Raw genomic sequence first — 25,686 nt, forward strand, 5'->3', positions numbered from 1 at the left:
ACGCAAATTCCGGTGCCCGGATCAAAAGAGTCAGCATGGTGCGACACCAACACACCGGTCGTCCGACCATACGTACCTAAGAGCCTACGGAGAAACGTCTTCCAATACCTACACGGTTTATCACACCTAGGAATGAAGGCTGCAGCCAAACTCATAGCGGAGAGATACGTATGGCCAGGAATCTAGCGAGACTGCAAAGAATGGGCACGAGCGTGCATCCAGTGCTAAAAAACAAAGGTGACCAGGCATAACCACACGCGGACTGGAATTTTTACGCAGCCAACGCAAAGATTCCAGCACATTCACGTCGACATCGTCGGACCTCTACCTATGTCCGAAGGATGCAGGTACTGCTGCACCATGGTTGACAGATTCACGCTATGGGCAGAGGCTATTCCAGTACCGAACATCATCGGCAGAAACAATCGCCAGGCACATCTTCACGGACTGGCGGTTCGGCACACCAGCCCGAATTACGACGGACCAGGGCCGCCAATTCGAAGCTGAACTTTTCAAGGACCAGACTAACTGGCACTAAGCACATCCGGACAACAGCGTACCATCCAGAAGCGAACGGAATGGTGGAGAGGTTTCATCGCCAACTGAAAGCCGCAATCAAATGCTACGAGACGGAGGCATGGACCCAAGTCCTACCCGTCGTACTACTCGGCATCAGGGCAGTCTGGAAAGAAGACGTGAACTCCACTCCAACAGAGATGCTATACGGAGAGCCAATACGCCTTCCAGGACAGTTCTTGGACAGCAGCAATTCGCTCAGGCAAGGAGAGGAAGACACACTAGTAACAAGGCTGAGGAAGGCAATGATCCGACTTCAACCAACGGTCAAGCATCATGCCAGAAAGACCACCTTCGTCTTCAAAGATATGGAGACAGCATCACACGTATTCGTGCGACACGATGCACCAGCCGGAGCTCTTCACTTGCCATACGACGGACCATTTGAAGTACTGAACTGAAGCGACAAGACGTACAAACTCCGAGTCAGAGGCAAGGCTGTCAACATATCACTTTACAGATTGAAGCCAGCCTACATCTTGGATGACGGAACGCCAACCCACGAGGTGCCAAAGACGGACCCGGAAGCTACATCCAAAACGACAAGAGCAGAACGAACAGTACGTCGACCAGTACGGTTCACAGCCAATTAGGACCAGTTCTACCACAACCAGGTGTACCCCCTAACTTAACCAGGGGGGTCCTGTGGCATTTTGCCATACGCCACACAGGCGTAACGGCGTACAGCGCCGAGCGCCTGAACGCACGGCAACCTAGGCGCGCAAACTAGCGCGCGGCAGCGCGAGCATACAGGCGCCGATCTTCGCGCAAGTGAGATCCGGCAGGGCCCGTATATAAGGCCTACCGCGGAAGGCCGAAATCGAGTCTCAGCTCGCGAGTCAGCAAGAACGGATAAACTGCTCACAAGACGAACAAGCTCGAGTACTCTTTTGGAGTTTTTGGAACTCCCAGTAACCGGCAGGTTTCGCAATACTGCGCCAGCGGAGCCGCATACCTCGGCCGACGTCGACGCCCCGATCACCAGGGCTCATCCGACAACAGCCGATCTACGGAGGCGCCGAACCAGAAAGACAAGTTTCCTTCGAACTCCTGCCTGGAAGCTGCACCTGATAGACCTGGAGCCACTCAGATTCACCAGGCCACCTCGACAACTTCTGGAAGTCTGGGACATGCGCATCAGGAGGTACACATCGCCAACTGGACACTGGGCAGTACCAGGAGCCCTCTCCTGCCTCTGCCGCCTTCACCACCTGGCAGATCCACCAAGGCGACGCAAACCGCAGCGACGAGCAGAGTGCACCGAAGCACCCAGGTGACGCCTCTACCTCCGGCGACCACCGAAGGCACGCAGTCAGACTCGGACTGGGAGACGTCAACGCAGATCGCAGCCACGCAGACCGAGCCAGCGGCAGTGGACGAAAACAACAATCGCCCTAGGAGTAAGGTGGACATTAATAACAACTGTCCGAAATTCCAGCTCCGCTATACGAAGACCCTGCCAAGCATATCTTACAGGGAGCGCCTGTAATTTAAACGGCCCTTTTCAGGGCTGTTTAAACCAATGAAATCTACAAATACAAACGGTCCTTTTCAGGGCCCATGTAAATATTGTAAATATGTCGTTAAATTTTGATAACGTGTCATTACTCAGAGGCTCACCTACACACTTCTGCGGCCATGTTTCTCCTGCCGAATTCGAGAACACGCGATTAAGGCGGACACACAACGAACGAACCGCCATATATATAATATACATATATATATATAAATTATATATATAAGTAGCATACATATAAAAAATATATGTATATATGTTTTATTTAAAGATTTATTATTAACATTTATTAATTAGTCTTTATGAAGTACAAAATTTCTAAGACCAGGAAATAAAAAAATTAAATTTTTAAAAATCAATTTTATTATATTATGTTTTAGGAAAACAAAGTATATGGTATATGGAATCTTTTTTATAACATATAACATATATTATAGTATAACATATATTAATTTAATTATGATAAAGAAAAAGATATTTGATTCTGCCACACAGAAAATAACAGGTAAATAAAATTAAGTAAATCAATATCAGAACTAACAAACAATTTTATCAAATACTTTGTTAATAAATGACAAAAACATCCATTAAATTAAATGAGTTAATATCTATATGTGTATATACATACAAATATATATAAATACCTTTATCAATCTTTCTCTATCAATTTTTCTACTTTTCTCTTTTTAATCTATTCTCTTTTTTTACGAATCTTTTTCCTACCTCTTTTATTCTTTCTTTGTTTGGTTTTCTCTTTGTCTTCTTTTTCTTTTCTCTTTTTTAAACCAGTTTCCAGCTTCTTTTATTCTAAATAAATAGCAAAAATGTTAATAATATATTTTCAATATTCTTTTATTATTTCATTTTTTTCTCTCTTTTTTCATCTTTCTTTTTTGTATCTTTCAAAACGATCTCATTCTCTCTCCCGCCCTCTCTCTCTTAATCATATACGGGTGAGTTTTATTTTCCATGTTAATCTTTATATCATGCGGAAAATTATCGACTGCATAATAAAATGATCGATACATAAATGTCAATTATTTGGATCGACCGTATCAGATGCTAGAATATAATGTGTAAAATTTAATTAAATTAAAAGCTGAAGTATGGATTTATTATTATTATTAAAGCTACAAATTTATTTTTATATTATTATTATACACATTATATTCTTTGATACGGTCGTTAAAAAGAATATTTATGTACCGATCAATTTATTATCCAGTCGATAATCTCCCGCATGATAAAATGATTGACACACGAAATAAAATTCAACCTGTATATATATATATATATATATATATATATATATATATATATATATTCCTATACACATATCTATACATAAAAATACATACTTTTCTTTATTTTTTCTTCCTGTTTTTCTTTTTCAATCTCTCTCAACCTTTCTTGTAATCTTTTGCTATTATATGTTTTTCTTCCTCGTCAGATAACACGAATGAAATAAATCACAGCAAACTTGACAGTTAATTAATATTGCGGAAAGATGAAAATGCAATTATTACCATAGTTACTACATTTTATATTAATTTCGTACCAGTTCTTGTGTATTTAAATAAAAATAAGAGAATTTAAAAAATAAAATGTTTAGAAATGCCGAAAAAGCCGCAGGAAGCAACACACACTAAAATGCAAATTGTAAGTATGAATTTTTATTATAACTTTGTACAAATACATACATATACACGCACACAACCAAATATACGCAGGCACGCACATGCACGCACGCACACACAAACACACACGCACACGCACGTACGCACGCAATGCAAACGCACGCACGCATACATTCACGCACGCGCGCACGCATTTACGCATGCACGCACGCAACATACACGCACGCACACATCCATACACAAACAACACGCATTTCAAATGCATATATACATTCACATGCAGAAAGAACGCGCATGCACGCACGCACACACGTACGCGCATGCACACAAACACACAAGCCCGCACGCATGCACGCACGTATTTACGCATGCACGCACACACACACACACACACACACACACACACACACACACACACACGCAACGTATTTCAAACGCACATATACACGCAGAAAGAACGCATAGGTACGCATACGCGCACACAAACACACAAGCCCGCACGCATGCACGCACGCATTTACGCATGCACGCAAGCAATACACACGCACGCACACACACACACACACACACGCAACACATTTCAAACGCACATATACACGCAGAAAGAACGCATATGTACGCACACGCGCACGCACACGCACACACACACACACGCATACAAAACGCACATATACATACACACTTAGAAAGAATGACTGAAAAATATTAAATTATAATTTTTTTTAGGAAGAAAATTTAGAGGAAATATGTCTCGCTATCGAAAATGAAGTGTTAAAAGTAGAGGTGGCAGACTTACAACGACAATTAGCAGCTGCGACCAAAAAATGTAGCAGCAACAAGGACAGCTGCCACAAAGACAAACTTCTTTACAAACATTGCAAACTCCGCAACCTCCACAACCTCCGCAAGCTCCGCAATCTCCGCAATTTTCACAATCACTAAAAATGAGGCATCCAAAATGTCTCCGGAGAAGAATAAATGTTAGTATAAAAGTTCATTTGAAGAAAAATATTAAATAATAATAAAAAATAAGATAAAGTAAAAAAAATAAGATAAAGTAAAAAAAAAATAAGTATTAATATAAAAAAAAGGAATAATAGAGTAAATAATAATAATAAAATAATAATAATGCAAATTAGAAAAGGAAGGCTTTCGGACCGTGACGTAGGATGTTCGTACGAAAAATTAATTAACAGTTGAAACGCAAAACAGAGCTGCTAAATTAAAAAGTGATTTAATAAACCAACCTCTGTCAGCACAAAAAGACTATAAAAATACAATTTTAAAGACAAACGCACGTTTCGATCTTCTACAGATCCTTATCAATGTCATATAAATAATCAAGATATAAACTCTAAATTAAAACAAAGGAGGTCATAAGGACCTTATAACGGATAAAAAATTGAACGCATGAATTAACGGTCGGTATAACGCTTGTTGGAAAACGTAATTTCTGAGAAAATGTCAAACAAAAAAAATTAATAAAAAATAATAAGAGACATGAAATGCTGTAACAGAGCACAGCTCACCTCAATATCACAAATACTCTATAAAAGAAAAGGCGTCCGAGATTCTAAGCTCCCTCGATGAAACCATCCAAATAATAAAAATTAATAAATTAAAGATGTCCATAGGAAAGTCGTGATGATAAAATTGGTAAAAATAATCCATAGAGATAAATCACTCTGTCAAAGGAGCAACAAGAAATTGAAGTTGATAAAAAGGTGGTAGCCTGCAAAAAAGAAAAAAAAAACAAGAATAAACAGCAAGCTCAATCGGGACAGCATCTCATGTACAAAAAAAGTTCACAACAATTTATGTGTCAATTAAAGCAATTGTTAAGGATTGTGTAAAACGTAAAGGAAGTACGTACTGGCCAAAAAGCAGAAATCGAAACGACGAAGCCAAGTCCAGAAAAATGGGAAGAAGTGGAAATCAAGAAGGTCGAGACTAGATTGGGTGAGAAACAAAAAGGATATAAGGAAGAAAGAGATATAAAAAAAGGGGAAGGGGGAAAAAAGAAAGAGAAAGAGAGGAGAATCGAGGTAGGAAGAGGAAGGAGCAAGGGATTTTTTAAAAAAATGAGAAAGGGAGAAAAAAGGGAAGGGAAGACAGGGAGACGGGCAAACGTTTAATTACTAGAGTGAAAGAGCACCGTTCGAACATTAACAAATCGTTTGAAAATCTCTCTGTTATTTCAACACATAGATTGTTGGGACATAATTTTAACTGGGACGATACGACAATTTTAAATCAAGAACCTTCTTACAAGAAGGCTAGTTTCCGAGATGCTACATATTTGCTAACAAGATAATAGTCTTAATATTCAGAACGTTGTTTGTTTGAACTTTGTTTCTCGACGATTCCTACACTGAAAAAAGAATTTAGTAGTAAACACTAAAATTTAATAACAATTACTAAATGATTTAGGTAAATAGTGCTAAATAAATGTGTGGTAATAGTTACAAAAAAAATTAATTGAGTAAATAAAATATTTAGTTTAGACTATTTAAATTTAATTCATTCAATTACAAATTTGATTGGTTTAACAAAGCTTTAATAACTGTAACCAAATTTTTGTAGCAGAAAATAATATATTTAATAAGTATTATCACATATTTGATAATTATAACCAAATTATGATAACTAGAAATTAAAAAACATGGTAATTATAATTAAATGTTTGATACCAAAAAGTAATTTGACAAATATTATTTGATAAGTATTATCAGATATTTGGTAATTATAACTAAATCATGATAACGAGAAATTTAAAAATCTGGTAATTGTAATTAAATGTTTGATAGTAAAAGATAATATATTTGATAAGTATTATCAAATATTTGGCAATTATAACTAAATCATCTTAAGGAGAAATTAAAGCTGTGATAACTACTACTAAATGTTTAATTTAAAAGAACAAGCAATTTTATAATAGTTACCAAACATTTAATTACTAGAGCTACATATTTAGTTAAAACAAATGAGCAATTTATTTACTATCACTAAATATTTAATTGGAATAAATAAATGATTTGGTAATTATTAATAAATATTTAAATAAATAATATTTTTAATATTATGATAAAAAGTGGTAAAATATGTAAATAAATTTAAGACACGTCAATATTGAAATATTGAAAAAGATTTATTATAATATTTACATAAGAACCGTTTTTTTAAATATTAAAATACATATATTTATGTATATTTTTTTTTATAATTTATATTTTAGAACAAGTGTTTTAGCAGAACATTAATATTAACGCTAAGATATTATTTCTTAAACATCGAATATTGAAATAAAATATCGACCTTCGCCTGAGATATGAAAATTGCATGTTCTCACATTGAATTCTTTCGAAATATCAATTGTATAAATTTCATATGTGCTATTCTCACGTGGCAATTCGATTTCATAAACTTTAAAATGAGTATCTAAACCTAAAGTAATACACTTTTTATATACAACATAAAAAAATTCTCTGCTCTTTAAAATAATACATTGCATTATTCCGAATGACAAATTATTTTCATCAGCATTAGAAATGATCACATATTTAGGTCTAAAGACAACGTTGTTATATCGAACCCATGCAACTTCCATTAAATTGTTATCATCTACTTGGGATACATTCGTAAAAATTGAGTTGAAACAAGTTGCCAATGTCTTCCTACGAATGAGTGTTATTAAATGCGCATCCGAATCACTTGATACTAATCTTATTTCTGGACCTATTTCAATTATATCGTTAAGCCCTCTTTTACAAAGAAATCTATAACAAGAATGCAATTGCAATTTGATTGCTAATGTTAATGTTATATGTTTCCTTGATGTTACGATAGACGCATAATTCTTCGAAATTTTATGAAATCCCTCATATCGAATAGAAGATAAACTTTTAAGAGGTCCCATTCTTCGAATAATTTCTGGATAATGTAACATAAAATGAAATTTGGGTTTTAGATGATCATTGAATAATCGTATATACATTTCATGATGAGAAATTATTAACCCTTTAAGGAAATTTATGTATGAAATAATTGTATCTGTTACGATATTAATAATTTCACAAAGTATAAGATAGAAATCCCAAACTTCATTATCATAAGGAATTAAATCTCCTATAATAAAAGTTAAATCAACAAATCATCGCAGACATTTCTGATGCTATCATTATTAGATATCCTTTTTTTGATCAATTTTTATCAATGGCATTTTGTTTCCCTTATCGAAATTTGATTGATGATTAAAGTATTTAATTCTTTCATTTAAATGTTCCATTGTGAAAAAATTCTCCGTTAGGAAATATTGTATTATTTTCGCAAGATCATATCTGCAAACACCTTCGAAAAGACCATGCATTATATCGCAAGTTATATTTATCGAGCAATCAAAATGAGGGATTTCATTGAATATACATTCTTCGTTTACGCCGTATGCCAATTTTGAAACATCTTCGCAATAATTTTGTGGGGTACGTAATAAACTTTCGTCTTCGAAAGTTGTGTATTTGATTTTACAGCACGACAAATTCTACAAAAATAATCACTGGAAAAACTCTCATTGAAACCTAAAAAACCATTAAGTCCCAAATTATCACCTAAAAGTGCTATCATAACAAAATAAAGAATGTTCATTACCATTTGTATCACGAATAACAATTCCTTCGTTACTTAAATATTTCAATTCCTCTATTACATATCGAAAACATTTTGCGTTCCCGAAATACATACGATCTGATGAATTTATCAGTTGTACTAAAAAAATATTTTCTAATAATGAAGCATATTGCGAAGGCAAAATTGCGATTGAGCAATAAGGTCCTCCTACTTTATAAATCCCTGCTGCAGATCCTAAAGGATTATTCATTTCGAAATCATCGTAATATAAAAACAACGGTATAACTATTTTATTTGGATAATGCTCTCTAATAGATTTCCAAATAGTACCATCGCAAACACTTGTATATGTTTTAGTAGTGTATGTTGCAGCGATATTTGTTTTAAGAACGGATGATATTTTTTCATAGTAACCAGGTAATTCTAAAAGGGTCTTTAATGTTTCACGCATAGGTATGATTTGACCTTCACATTTTTGAACAGTGAGAATTGTGTTTTGCTCTTTTCTTTTATTACCGTAGTATTCTTCGATAAAGAATGATTGTGGAGAGATAAAATACTTTGATTTTTGGAGATACTGGAATCTTTTATATTCACTATCAATATTTTCCAATATAGATATCTTACAGTTATCAAAATTGTATAAATTAGAAGGTAATTGTGATTTTAATTGTTGAAGAAGATATTTAGAAACATTCTGAATTGTATCTCGAAACTCTTCTATAATTTTTTGAATTATTAATTGGGCAATAGGTTTCTGATATAATTGAGCGACGAATTTTAGCACAATTTGCAATGTCGTTAGATGAAATATTTTTTTCAATTATAAAATTATTTGTATTAATAATTACATTATTTTCTGTTACGTTTTCCATTTTAAATATTACAGACGTCTGTAATGATGAATTATCATCTTTATTATCAGAGTCTTGTAATTGATGTATTTCAAATGAACATCTAGCATCTAAGTGTTTTTGTAATGAAAAGAAAGAAGAAAATATTCGATAACATTTAGGATTAATACATTTATATGTCATCTCAAATGGACGATATGATTTTAAATATTTAATATATGCTCGAGTATTTCCGAAAATCTTTTTTAAACAAATTCGACAATCCATTTTTGGCTAAAGCAATCTTTTAAAATACGATGTTAGTATTTAAAAAATTATTATTTTTAAAATTATTATTTAAGCGTAATATTTTATGTTTTAAAAAGGCGCAAGAAAATTAATTGTTACATATGTCAAAAACAAATAATAGAAGTTAATACTAAACTAATAAAACCTAATACTAATGAGAAAAAGTTCGGTATATATATATACAGGGTCTACCAAAAGTGTGGAAACCCCTAAATATCTCGGAAAATATACGTTTTACAGAAAAGTGTTTCCAACAAAAGTTGTAGGGTTTAAGAAGATCTATATACTGATTCTATCAGTTTGACCTTGGATGGCGTCGTCAAGGTCAGGTCAAGGTCACATTGACTTTTTTAAATGACACCCCCTACATTTGATTGCATATTCTTATAGCTTAATTCAAGAGCTTTCCAAAACACTATAATAATGTTCATTTTTATTAAGTACTTTGCAAGTTATGAGGGTTGAATGATAGAGTAGCGCCGGTATTAACATTATCCAAGGTGTACTACATGGAGGTTACTCGCTCGGATTTGCATCTGTTGTGTGTGTGATCCAGCTAACTAAGGCAAGATCGATTCCTCAACATATCCTCATATTTCGCTGAAGTCAAATTGCCAAAAAATTGCTCCATAAAACGTGTATGAAACGTCTCGTTAGTTCCTTCATTTACCGCTATGTGACGCACTACATGCAGTCTAACTCGCATTTAAAATTCAACTAAGAATGTATAAAGCTATCAAAGAACGAGCACCTTCTAACTTCAGCTTTGAGCAAGCAGAAATTAATTGTTATCGTCCAAATACAACGTACGATTAATTAAAATTAAACGTTTTAAAAATGGCTGGCGACTTGTCGGAACGTGAAAGAATCACTATCCTCATGATGCGTGGATGGGGTGATAACGAAAGATCGTTCTCTGATGTCGTTCGATTATTTAATGACACGTATCCGAACCGTCGAATTAATAAGTCCACTGTGTTAAAAACAATAGAACGTTTTAGACAAACTGGTAGCGTAAGAAATCGCTCTAAGTCAGGAAGACCATTGTCTGCAACCAACGAAGAAAAACAACTTGATGTTCTGCAGACATTTATTGAAGATCCCAATTCTAGTGTTCAGAGAGTCGCTCAAACTCACGATATTGCTCCCATGTCGGTTTGGAGAATTTTAAAGAAGAACAAGTTCCATCCATATAAATTGCAATACGTTCAAGAATTGCAAAACGGAGATGAGGAGCGTCGTATACATTTCTGTGAAAGAATGATGGCACTAATAGATGTCCGGCCCATCTTCCCTTATCAAATTGTTTTCACAGACGAGGCAACTTTTACCTTAACGGGAGAAGTTAATAATCAAAATTTTCGTTTCTGGTCAGATGAGAATCCGAATTGGGTGCGGGAAACTCACACACAACATCCACAAAAAATAAATGTATGGTGCGGAATAATAGATGGCTATTTAATAGGGCCGTTTTTTTTTGAAGAATATTTGAACGCTCAAAGGTATGAGAGATTACTTGTTGATCAAATAATTCCAGCCATACAGAATACTTTTCCAAATAATTTCCAAGAAATATGGTTTCAGCATGATGGAGCTCCTGCTCATTTAGGTGCAGGACCACGTCGTATTTTAAATGAGACTTTTCCGCTACGGTGGATAGGAAGAAGGAACGGAAATGAGGGAGGAGAGGATTGGCCACCTCGGTCACCAGATCTAACTCCTCTTGATTATTATCTATGGGGATATCTGAAGAGTAAGGTTTACAGAACAAAACCTAAAACCATTCACGAATTGATACAGCGAATAAGGGATGAAATGGCTTTGATACCTTTTGAAACGAATCGTAAAGTCATTTCTACATTCTACCAAAGATTAGCATATTGTCAGGAAGTAAATGGCAGCCACTTTCAGCATTTACTTTAACACATTGAAACACATTTGCAATCGTTTGGTGCAACCTAACCTGATCTCTGTATACACGCACCGCACGCACGCACACGCACACATTTCGAACAATTATTATGATAAATGAGCATCCACAAATTTATTTACTGTTTACTATGTCGATTGCTTTCCAGGTCTTTAAATGCTCGATTGTAATTTGGTTGGGTCTTTGCTTTTGCTGACTGGATCCACGACCGATCTTGCCTTAGTTAGCTGGATCACACACACAACAGATGCAAATCCGAGCGAGTAACCTCCATATAGTACACCTTGGATAATGTTAATACCGGCGCTACTCTATCATTCAACCCTCATAACTCGCAAAGTACTTAATAAAAGTGAACATTATTATAGTTTTTGGAAAGCTCTTGAATTAAGCTATAAGAATATGCAATCAAATGTAGGGGGTGTCATTTAAAAAAGTCAATGTGACCTTGACCTGACCTTGACGACGCCATCCAAGGTCAAACTGATAGAATCAGTATATAGATCTTCTTAAACCCTACAACTTTTGTTGGAAACACTTTTCTGTAAAACGTATATTTTCCGAGATATTTAGGGGTTTCCACACTTTTGGTAGACCCTGTATATATATATATATATATATATATATATATATATATATATATATATATTATACAATAAATAGCAATCAATCAATATTATTAAATAAAAAGTAATAGATTTTCAAATGAGCAAATGATACAAACAAGTTGTGAAAACAAGTTTTCAGACTTATACACAATGAAGACTAATCTCTTTTTATTTTATTTAATGCAGTGCACAGAAAGGGAATGTTCTCATTCCAAATTGTATGGATCTCATAAATTCTCCACTGAATTAGATACCACATATTTTCACATTCTTTCAGATAACACGCATTAAATGTTACAAAAATCTTGAAAAGTACATCCAATGCTTTTAATACCGTCGGCATAGAATACAATGTTGTATCGAGCCGAATGTATACATTGTCGATTGCAGTTATTTCTGGTCTAACGATGATTATAAAAGATTGCATCGTAAGGTTCATTTGACACATTTTATTTTGTTTGTCCTGACATATTTTTTCAATATCGCCAGGTACCTAAAGTAAATTACAAAACGTAAGAAACCTCTAATTATAAATATTAGTTTAACTTTAACAAATCTTTTTAAAAAACTGAAAAAGCGCCCAGTAAAAATATCTATTGGAAAAATACTTCTATATATACATCATTGTCTCTTGATAAAATATCAATTTCGATTTTTTTTTATTTCGAATCTGGAACGAGAACGGAGTTTAACTTACTTTACAGTGTATTAGAATTCCTTCCTGACTTTCCGAGATTGTAGGTTTTCACATTCTTTTCTTGTTCCCAATTTTAAAAGTAATTTTACTTAATTTAGGAGCTACAACACTTGTTAAAAGCCATATTTGAAGGGCTGTTTTCGAATCTATAAGGAAATCAATAGATATGTATTAATAGAAGAAATATTAAGACACAGAGTGTCTAATAATAACCATATATATGAAACATATCTGTATGTGTGTATCATTTTTATTACAAATTAAAATAAAATTTTTAATGTACGAATATTTACCTAAGTTTAAATGCTGTGCATTCATTAAACTTTCATAAATGTTCCCTCCTGCAGATAAATTTTTTTTAAAATAAATGAAAAATTTTTCAAAATTTACGTTCCAAAATTTCAATAACTTTTCTTTATATTGAGGAAATTTTCAATCAAAATCTCTTTCAATCTATAAGAATAAATACAAATTATTATACCTACGTGAACTTAGCACCTTAATAAATTATTAATAAAGATTATTAAAGATTTAATACTCAAATTTATAATATTTTGTTTGTAGTTGTTTGTAGTAGTAAAAGGGTACCCTCAGTTAACAATGGTGAAATGCCCTCAATTTTTTTTTTTTTTTTTTTTTGGTAAAAATGTCTTTTTTGGGCCTCAAAATGAAGGGTCAACCAGGTCCTAGGTCCCAAAAATTTTTTTGGGCCTTATAGGGCCCAAAAACATCATTTTTTGCGTTTTATTTTTTTTCTCGCGTTCTAATCATCGGAAAAATTTGAAAAAATTCATGAGTATATATCTTTTGATTACTTTTTTGTGAAATTTTTTTGGAAAAAATTGGAGTCCAACATAATCTCGAAAAAAATTATTTAATATTTTAAACACGATTTTGACCAGCTTCCAGTTTTGGAACGGTCAGAATTCTTTTTTTCTCTTGTAGAACGGAAAAAAATACGTCGAAAATGTATTTTTTCAGATTTTTTCTAGTGGTGCGCCATGTCGAAAAATAATAAAAACCAATAAATCGTCGATTTTTCGACGTTAAGGCATCATTCCCCAAACAGTTATTTGTTTTTATCATTTTCTGATCATCGAAAAAAGTTTAAAAAATTCATGAGTACTCTAGAAGTTATACTATTTGAATAGAATTTTTTTGAAAACGATTTAGGGTCAACATAATCTCGAAAAAAAATTTAATGTTTCTAACGCAATTTTGACTATGTTCCGGTTTTAAAACGGTCAGAATCATTTTTTCTTTGTTTGGATCAGAAAATAATACATTATACACACACAAAAATGACACACATGATTCGACGATAGGTCAATGTACATTACACATGGAGACTCTAATGGCACTACCTATCCAAACATCATTCAAGCAAAGGTAGCGACAAGTAGCGTACTTCCAGTAAAAAAAGGTTTCTGGTTCACACCACTCGAGGTTATTTTTTTTGTCTTGTCAAATGATTTTTTTGACTATTCGAATTTTATTGAATTCAATTTTTATTAAATAAGGATTATTAAAAAAAGATTTTTTACGTATGCAGGCTTTGCCCTGTATGTTGACTAATGTTTAGATAGGTAGTGCCATTAGAATCTCCATGTGTAATGTACATTGACCTATCGTCGAATCATGTGTGTCATTTTTGTGTGTGTATAATGTATTATTTTCTGATCCAAACAAAGAAAAAATGATTCTGACCGTTTTAAAACCGGAACATAGTCAAAATTGCGTTAGAAACATTAAATTTTTTTTCGAGATTATGTTGACCCTAAATCGTTTTCAAAAAAATTCTATTCAAATAGTATAACTTCTAGAGTACTCATGAATTTTTTAAACTTTTTTCGATGATCAGAAAATGATAAAAACAAATAACTGTTTGGGGAATGATGCCTTAACGTCGAAAAATCGACGATTTATTGGTTTTTATTATTTTTCGACATGGCGCACCACTAGAAAAAATCTGAAAAAATACATTTTCGACGTATTTTTTTCCGTTCTACAAGAGAAAAAAAGAATTCTGACCGTTCCAAAACTGGAAGCTGGTCAAAATCGTGTTTAAAATATTAAATAATTTTTTTCGAGATTATGTTGGACTCCAATTTTTTCCAAAAAAATTTCACAAAAAAGTAATCAAAAGATATATACTCATGAATTTTTTCAAATTTTTCCGATGATTAGAACGCGAGAAAAAAAATAAAACGCAAAAAATGATGTTTTTGGGCCCTATAAGGCCCAAAAAAATTTTTGGGACCTAGGACCTGGTTGACCCTTCATTTTGAGGCCCAAGAAAGACATTTTTACCAAAAAAAAAAAAAAAAAAAATTGAGGGCATTTCACCATTGTTAACCGAGGGTACCCTTTGCAGTTAAAAGTCTTTTTAAAATTATTTTTAATGTTCACTTCCTTTAATAAATATTTTAAATGAAAAAAATCATATGCTTTATTTCTGTGCTTGAATCTTATTAGCTCATTCTCTATTATTTATATTTTAAGTATAGTCTTATTTAAAAATAGTCTTATTTTACCATAAAGTCTTATTTTATTATATTATTTCAAAATAAAGACATTTACCAATATATAAGAAGAATTCAATTTCAATATAGGCCACTTTATAAATAAGTCATTAACATTTTTGTATATTTTACTAGCGCAATCTTCAACGCGTAATATATATGATCCCATTTTTCGTTAACTTCATTCTGTGGTTTTTGGTTATGGATCAACCAAATTCTATGTTCTTCTGCGATTTGTTGATCATCAGCTGAGAAGAATTTAAAAAATTAATATTTATTGGACCAGTTATATATTTTTCAAAAATTTCATGATAAATCTTAATACAAAATATAAATACCTTGGCTTACAATAACATTTTGTTCAATGTGATTATTATTTTTCAACTTGTCAGCATAACGGATAAATTTTAATGCGTTACGAAATTTATCGACCAATTTTTCTCTTGAGATATCAGCTTTATCAATTTTTGAATATTTTTTTCGTATAGGTGGCATATAGTAAGTTTCTTTACAATCTTTTGGAAATAACTCAATTATTTCCTCTGTAATTTTAGCAAAATCTTCGTTTTGAAGTGTTCTTTAAAAAAAGAAAATTTAACATGTAAATATCACGATATAGAGATATAGTAAATGTAGATTATTGGATCCCAAATGAAAAAGATATTTTAATAATACATAAAAGATAAAATATTGTAAAGTGACAGAATAAAAAATTATAGACAAAATAACATATAAATATACCTGATATTTAAATTCAAAAAGTATGATATAACACATTATATCACATAAAATGGATTGGCATTGAGATGTAATATTTCCTCCATGTTCATTTATTAGTATCAGAGAATTACTGAAAGCTGTTTTTGATAATATTTCCTTTAAATTAAATTCCACTGTTTTTAAATTTAGTCTTCTTTTCTCTACAGGTGGTTCATGGTAATATTTCTTTATTTTCGACTAAAGAATTATTCAAATTTTGACAGTTATCGCTAATCTTCTACAATAGCATTCTCAGGTTTTGTTGGAAGATTTATTAAATCAACAAGAATTGAATTATTTATATTATCATTCTCTGTCTAAAACTTGAACAATCAAAGTCGACTATTTTATTGCGAATCTGTAAAAATAATTCAATTTTTATTATTTTTCCATTTTATAATTACGCTGATTAAAAATAGTAGCAAATAGAATCAGTTTAATTACATAATAATTAATATAAAAAATAGAGAAAAAATATATAAATAGAGAAAACATACATTGTATTCATTGAAATGTCTGCGTAGTTTCAATCGATTTAAAACGTTGGGAATCAATTTATTGAAATCGGACGAATTACATTCGTTTAAAAGATCGCCCAAATCATCTACACTTTTAATATCATTCGCTACATAAAGAAAATATAAAATGTTAAATATAAGAAAATCTCAAATGTAAATATAAATGTATATCAAACTTCAGTGTAAATAAAATAAGAGAAAAAACGAATTATACATTTATATAATAAATTATAATTTATAAAAATGTATTAATTTATTGTGCACAACAAATAAGATTCAAAAGATACGCGTAAATCAAAAATATCCAAGGTTAAATAATAAATAAGATAATAAATAATAAATAAGATAATATTATAGTTAAAAAGAAATTTTTATTTGAAAAGAAATAATAAATTAGAATTACCTTGAAAAATATCACAGAGATGAGGCAATTCCCAACTCTTTAAAAGAAAATCCATTTCCTCGAAATGTTTCGAAATATCCAATTTTGAGCAGAATTAGTCATCGCACATAAATGCGTACAATAATCGATGCGTATAATAATCGGGGCGATTACTTCGGAAAATGCTCGAACGGATGTTATGGATGAGATCGTGGCAACAAGACCATCTTTTGTTTCATAAAAAAAAAATAAAAGAAAATAAAGGAAGAAAAGATCGATGACAGAAAATGAATGTTGTTTCGCTAGCGAAACGACGTAACGCACTGAATCGAGCGAAAAGAAGCTTTAGGCATATCAATGGAAAGGAGGGTGAGGGGGATTGAATATTCGTGTAACCGACAACATTCTGTTTTGTTTCAGCTTTTTCTACACAGCTCCGATCTGTGTTTAGAAGCTTCTTTTTGCTCGATTCAGTGCGTTGCGTCGTTTCGATAGCGAAACATCATTCACTTTCTGTCGACAATCTTTATACGCATCGATTACAGCAGCAGAAATGTCTGCGATGATTTGCTATTTAACTTTTATTATAGGAGATTTAATTCCTTATGATAATGAAGTTTGGGATTTCTATCTTATATTTTGTGAAATTATTAATATCGTAACAGATACAATTATTTCAAACGTTCAAATAAATTTCCTTAAAGAGTTAATAATTTCTCATCATGAAATGTATATACGATTATTCAATGATCATCTAAAACCCAAATTTCATTTTATGGTACATTATCCAGAAATTATTCGCAGAATGGGACCTCTTAAAAGTTTATCTTCTATTCGATATGAGGATCTTCTATTCTATTCGATGTTTCATAAAATTTCGAAGAATTATGCGTCTACCGTAACATCAAGGAAACATATAACATTAACATTAGCGATCAAATTGCAATTGCATTCTTGTTATAGATTTCTTTGTAAAAGAGGGCTTAACGATATAATTGAAATAGGTCCAGAAATAAGATTAGTATCAAGTGATTCGGATGCGCATTTAATAACACTCATTCGTAGGAAGACATTGGCAACTTGTTTCAACTCAATTTTTACGAATGTATCCCATAATCATAGTGCGCAGGCATCGAACTCACACGTACGCTTACACTCACATGTCCGCTCAGCTGTCAGCTGTAGTTGCGTGCTGCTGGCGTACGCAGTCTGGTAACAGCGTGCGAGAGCTAAGACGTTTTAATAAAAATCTTGTGTTTGCGTAGTAAATTAACAGAGAAAATGAAGTGTACTCTGCAGGAATATACGGATATGATTGTAGCCTACGGACTAGCGGGAGAAAATACTTATCGTGCGGCCGCAATTTACATGGAATCATTTCTCGGGCGTGCACGAAAACCAAGTGGCCGTACAATTTTACGTGTTGTGCAATAATTATGTGAAACTGAGTGTCGTGCATAATATCGGGATAACCGGTCCAGCAGTGTGTCTTCGTGTACGAGATGAAGAAAGGATTCTTGAAGAATTTTATCATCGTATCACATTATCAACGTGTGCAATACATTTTATCGAAGGATTTTCAACCACGAATCAATTTTTGTAAAGGTACTGTTCATTAATTTTTTACATTTACGATATATTCAGCGTATAGTAAATGGCATTTTGAGTAATTTTTAAATTGAGAGTGGAATAGGCCTATGGGGAAAACCACTATAAAAAAAGTGCACCATGCTATCTACCGCAAGGTGGTGTGGAAATGATAGCGCATCATTTTCTCGCCACAAAAGGGGGGACGGGTCATTTTTCGGCGCGGTATTGCGATATATCGCAAACCACCATCATGTCTCGGAGAGCGACCCGCTTCGAGAGCCCACCGCTTCGCCGCGCTCGTAGTATCGGATTACGGTGGGACGACTCTCGTCGCCGCGCGCTTTTACTCGCGCAGATTGGCCGATCTTTTTTATTTAATATTTCGTTAATTATTGCGACAATCCCAAAACAATACAGGTCATTCCTTCTTAATTCGAACCAACCTACTTCTTTATTTCATTAAGGTCGAAAATTGACGGACACCCTGTAATTACTGCCAATTCGGTAATAATTGCTAACTATTTTACACGACTATCTTATCAAAATTTGTTAATAATTACCAATTATTTTATCAAACATGTTGACTGAACTAAATCATTTATCATGATAGTTATCAAATATCTAATAATCTTAAATTGAATCTAATAATCTTAAATTGATTTAGTAATATTTACAACATATTTAATAACAATCATTAAAGATTTTATGATAAATATTAAATATTTAATAATTGTTACTAAATTGTTTAATTGATTCAACTGCAAACAAAATTTGTTTGAAACTAGATCAATTGAAGATTTAGTAATTATTATCAAATATGGTAATATTTATCAAATATTTAATTAAAATTCACAACTAAATATATTTGATAATTATTACTAATGAATTTTTTCAGTGTATCTTCCTATCATTAATAAATGTCGCTCTATTAAAAAACCCCTTGCTCTTTTGCCCCCCTCTTCCTAATTCCTTTGCTCTGTTACAGCATTTCATGTCTCTTATTATTTTTTATTAATTTTTTTTTGTTTGACATTTTCTCAGAAATTGCGTTTTCCAACAAGCGTTATACTGACCGTTAATTCATGCGTTTAATTTTTTGTATCCTACTTTGGATCCTTTTGTGTCTTAATTTAGAGTTTATATCATGATTATTTATATGACATTAATAAGGATCTGTAGAAGTGCGTCTGTCTTTAAAATTGTATTTTTATAGTCTTTTTGTGCCGACAGAGGTTATTAAATCAATTTTTAATTTAGCAGTTCTGTTTTACGTTTCAACTGTTAATTAATTTTTCGTACGAACATCCTACGTCACGGTCCGAAAGCCTTCCTTTTCTAATTTGTATTATTACTATATAGACTGTTAACCCTCTTTATTTTTAATTTTTAAAATAATAATAATTAAATAAATCTAATAATAAATAAATAAAAATAATAAATAATCATAAAAAATAATATAATAATAAATAATATAATATAATAATAAATAAATAATAATAACAAATAATAATAATAAATAATGAATAAATAAAGAATAATACTAATAATAAAGTAAATCTAGTAATAAATAATATTAATAAATTATAATATTCGAACATAAGATATAATAGTAATATTAATAATAATAATATAATAATAATGATAGCAATATTAATAATATAGGAGTAATGATAAAAATATTAATAATAATAAATATAAGTGAAATTTATGTAAAGAAATTTATAAAAATATAAATAAATATAAATAGTATAAATAATATAAATAATATAAAATAATAAAAAAAATATAAATAAAAGAAGTAAGAATAAAAATATAAATAATATAAATAAAAGAAATAATAAAAATATAAATATAAATTCATAAATAAATAAATAAATAATAAGGACAATATTAATAATATAATAAAAATGCGAGCAATATTAATAATATAATAGAAATAATAATAATATAAATAGAAGAAATAATATAAATGAAAGAAATAATAAAAATATAAATGTATTAATACATAAATCAAATGTAAATACATAATCCTTTAACATATTATATATTAATTAGTAATTATTAATTTTTAGTAAAATATAAAACTGCTCGATGGAATCGAGGAGGTCGTGGATGAAATCGCGGACGTGGAGGAGGAAGAGTAACATTATATTTTAACCCTTTAAAGACGGAACGGACACTTTTTTTACATCATTTTCGGCGCTAAATCTATATATGAAAATGACTCGTGAAAAATTTGTGAAACAATGATTTTGAAAGCTTAGAATCTCAGCTTTCGGATACCGTTGTCAGATTTGACCTATAAAATTTTTGAAAAAAGTTACAGGAGATTATTTGAAAAAAACATGAATTTTTTCAGATTCTGTCTCAGATATTTCATTCATTTTGAGCTCGAAAAAGATCTTTGAAAGGATCGCAATCACGCTTAAGAGTGTTATGTGTATCTATGCTAAAAAACCCTGTAGCGTAATTTCAAAAATTCAAGATGGCGGATTCAAGATGGCGATTTAAAGTTGAAAAAATCATGAAAAATGCATTTTTCTTTGATTTTTCGATGTGTATCTTGCTCAATCTTGTAAATAATTTTAAATTTTCGACTTTTTGACCTTGAAAATCAATATTAGTAATATTAAACGTAAAAACAAGTAAATATATTTAAAAATAACTATTATATAAATAAAGCTTGTGGGGCATATTTATGGACGTGTACGCTTATTTATCATACGTATACGAGAATTTTCGTCAATGTAAAAAAAATATAAATATATATGTGTATATATGTACAGATAATGCGTGTTGTCATTTCATACGTTCTTTTGCCGCCAATTTATTTGACGTTGTCCGATTTTCACCATGTGAAGGTAAACGTATAATGGAAAATCTTTTTTCTTTTTTTTAATTTTTAATTTTTTAATTTTTTTTATTTTTTTATGTATATTTATTTTTTATATATATTTTATTTTATATATATTTTATTTTTTATATTTATTTTTTATGTATATTTTTATGTATATCGTTCGCTGCCTCCAGGAGGAATCTACGCGAAAATAATAATGACATTATGGTCACGAGAGCCGACAAGGGTCAGATTACTGTCGTTATGGACAAAAAAGATTATTTTGACAAGATGGATCTGCTGTTGAGTGACCAAACCACATATAAAGAATTGAATAAGGATCCTTTGAAAAGACTGCCCAATAAGATCAACGAGTTAGTCAAATCATGGCGCAAGAATAATTTGATTAATGAGTTGACATACAAAAACTTAAATTGCACGAACGGTAATTTACCGCGTTGTTACGGTCTGCCGAAGATCCATAAAGATCCGGTTTTCCGTTGAGAATTATAGCATCTGCTTTGGGAAGCCCGGTATATAATATTTCCAGTTACATCCACAATATTCTGTATAAATTGATAAAGAAACCAAATTCATACATTAAAGATGGTTGACCCTTTGTCGAAAACATCAAGAATACTGCTATTAATGAAGACAACATTATGATTTGGATGTAACTTCGTTATTTACAAACGTCCCAAAAGAGTTGGTTGTAAATGTCATAAGAAAGCGCTGGAACGATATTGCAAAAAACAAAAAATTTAACTTATCTAAATTTTTATATGCAATAGAAACGATTTTAGATTCCACTTGCTTTTCGTTTAATGGACGTTTTTATGAACAGATCTTCGGCACTTCCATGGGTTCTCCGCTTTCATCTATCCTAGCAGATATGGTGATGGACGATCTGGAGACAATGTTTAAATTCATTGAATTTTACCGTTCCTATTTATTACAGATTTGTGGACGATGTTTTTGCAATAGTGCAACGCACAAGAATTGACGAAATTTTAACTAATTTTAATAATTACCACGAACGCTTGAGATTTACTTACGAGATGGAGATTGATTCGTCGATTAGTTTTTTAAATGTAAAAATCATTCAGTCGGGAACTAGACTTATTACCAATTGGTTTAGGAAACCTACATGGTCTGGGAGGTACATTAATTATTATTCGAACCACCCGCTAAAATATAAAATTAACACTATCTATAATTTAGTTGACCATGCTATTTTATTATCTAATGACTGCTTCAAACAAGAAAATATCAAGCTAGTATATGACACCTTAATCAATAATTGTTTTCCAGAATATATTATACATAGACATATTCAAAAAAGAATTAATTTTTTAAATAATCGCGACCACAATGATACTGTTGATGTGAATCCTACTCGTTTAGACAAGACTCATTTTATTACAATACCATACGTAGAGAATATGAGTCATCTGTACGAGTGATCTGTACCGTCTTTTGCGAAACAGTGGTTTTAACGTCATCTACAAAATAACAAAAAAACTAAATAATTTAATTAGACGCGGTAAAAATAGCTTACATAATAATGACAAGACAAGTGTTGTATACAAATTAAATTGTAAGGATTGTAATTTATCATACATTGGGCAAATAAAAAGACATTTACGTACGCGAGTGAAAGAACATTGTAATAATATAAAGTTACACGAAACTAATCATTCGGTCATTAGCAAACATAGATTGGAATCCGGACATGATTTTGACTGGTCGAAACCCAATATTTTGCATAATGAAAAGTATGTTCGAAAGAGAGAGATTGCTGAGATGTTCTTTATCAAGAGATTTAATAATCTGATCAACCTACAGAAAGACACGGATAGTTTAAACAACATTTACGACAAAATAATAAAGGTCACGTAGTTTCGTTTTTCCTCTGATTGTGTTTAGTTTCTTGACGAAGTCTCACACGGACGCATTAGTTTCTCTCAAATTCGAATCTAGTTAAATAACGTTTTTTCTTAATGTGACTTGTGCAGTTTTACAAGATTATCGTCTATGCCTGTCTCCTGATTATTATTACATCGGTAAAAAATTGTTCACACTTTAATTCGTTGTGCGTACTATGTATTCAAACCGTTAATTAATTAATTAATTTATTTATAAATCTTTTCCAGTATATACTTGATAAGGACCACAACCATATGGTCGAAACGTCGTATTAATAAATAAATTTTCTGGCTAGTTTGGTCGACTACACTTTTTTCAATGATCCTTATATTTTAAGTAATTATAAGTAAGATAAACTGAGTGTCGATTATTTCTCTCTCCTGAAAGTCATCTAGCTTCTTTCTCTAATTCACAAAGAATCCTGCCCCACATACTGAGCTCTGGGTTATCGAACCTTCTCGTTATCGTGGCGCGGAAAACCGTGCCTAGTGCCCAATTTCGCTCTCCTTTGGGGAGACTCGTAAGATACTGTACGTTACCGTATTTTTTAAGATACCGCTTTAAGAACTTATACATTTAATTCTCGTATCGGGCAAAGCTTGCACGCTACTTCCTCGGGATTGGTGTTCTCGAGGTGGGCCGCGGCGTAGCACACTTCGTTCTTGTTAGTTGCCGAATGTAAATAAAGATGAAATGATTCATAACCCAGTCAAACTTGATATGACATGATATTTAGCAAACAAATGCATTGCATGTATTATTATATATTTACAGTATATTTGCTGACATCGAAAGAATGTGTTTTGAATGCAGCTATATGTCTGCTTCTACATGCAATTAGTAAACGAAATTTCAAAAGCAAACGGTCTGCAATATTGATATATTATATTGTCTACACATGTCAGCAATATGACAGCAATGAATGATTTATCATTATATCTTGAGCATTATGATGCACACATGACAGCAATAAGACATATATAACGATTTCCATTTGTTATTGCATATATGTCTTCAAGCTATGAAGTTTTTTAATTGTAACTCCTTACTAACAAAGTGTTGACAATATGAAATTGTCACATGTTTACGACAGCTTTTCCACAAAAAGATGTGTAGTTTTCGAGATTGAAATATAACTTTATATAATAGATATTTATTTTTAATTATTACATTTGCAAATATTATATATATTATCCCAGATAGATTAAGATATATATAAATTTAATTACAACTTTATATTAATCATATTACACGTAAATGTAACGTAATTACAAAATAAGAAAATAAAAAGATAAACATGAATAAAATTAACAATATTTATTTAAAGAGATAATTTATCATAAAAATAAAATATAAAATATGAATTATTGCTAAATAAAGTTTATGTAAATATGTCTTTATTTTTATAAATATAACAAAAATTTTCATTTAAAATTATTGTATCCATTATAATTATATTAGTTTAGCTGAGATTATACAGGGTGTCCGGTCTATCATCTGACAAAAAAAAACCAGAAGTAAATTTCGCTAAACTGAACTAAAAAAGCTTTATACCATTTTGCAAATAATCACGTAAAATTTCGAGATATTAATTAAAAAATATCGGCGAATAAGCGCGCGATCGACGTGATTAGGCAGTTGACCATTCCAGCAAGAGCGGAGTGAATCGTATTTTTGCAATATTTCCACGCAGTTTTGTTAGAAATTTTATTCATTTCCTATTCAAATAATTATTTTTCATGTACAAACCATTTTTGAAATTTAAAAATCAATGTAATTCTCATTTGAAAAATAATTATTTGACTAAAAAATGATTTCAATTTTGTACCAAATCGCGTGGAAATGTCGAAATTTGACGTGGTTGTTTGCAAAATGGTATAAAGCTTTTTAGTTCAGTTTAGCGAGATCTATGATTTTTTTGGCAGATAATAGGCCAGACACCTCGTATACATGGAGAATTTCAAACAAAACTGAAAAATCTTTAATGCATTTGAACTTACAAAAAAAATTAGTAATAAATTTCAAAGGGAAAAATATGATAATGAAAAGATTATTTTTCTTTAGGCCAATTGTAGGTTTCCAATTTTTTAATGTAATCCGTACTTTATAATATTATTATATCTTATACTATCTTAAACTATCGACTTTTATTTTTATTAATATCATCGTGACTTTTATATGTGCAATGTAAACAGAAATCGATTTATGTAAAAAAAATTCAGATTCTATATATTAAAAATACGGATATGCGTGTATGTGTATGTTTGGTGAATTATAAAATCGAAAATAATGATCTTGAAAAAAATTATCTTTTCACTGTATTAATTATCACCTTTAAATTAACAACTTAATGTAATTTTTTGAATGTTGAAATACATTAAAGATATTTAAGCGTTTTGTTTTAAGTGTCCTATGTTATATGTG

General features: G+C 31.4%; 1 protein-coding gene and 1 pseudogene across 1 annotated transcript; one reads left to right on the plus strand and one right to left on the minus strand.

The window, feature by feature from the left end:
• The first annotated feature begins 380 nt into the window (after window positions 1–380).
• Window positions 381–977, plus strand: LOC112638313. The gene has a single exon (XM_025409814.1). It carries the CDS (start codon window positions 381–383, stop codon window positions 975–977), a length of 597 nt encoding a protein of 198 aa, XP_025265599.1.
• Window positions 978–4,533: 3,556 nt separating this feature from the next.
• Window positions 4,534–17,019, minus strand: LOC112638314 (annotated as a pseudogene).
• Between the last annotated feature and the right edge of the window lie 8,667 nt (window positions 17,020–25,686).

The sequence above is a fragment of the Camponotus floridanus genome, unplaced genomic scaffold (genome assembly GCF_003227725.1).
Source record: "Camponotus floridanus strain SB8 unplaced genomic scaffold, Cflo_v7.5 scaffold285, whole genome shotgun sequence".
Classification (NCBI taxonomy): Eukaryota; Metazoa; Arthropoda; class Insecta; order Hymenoptera; family Formicidae; genus Camponotus; species Camponotus floridanus.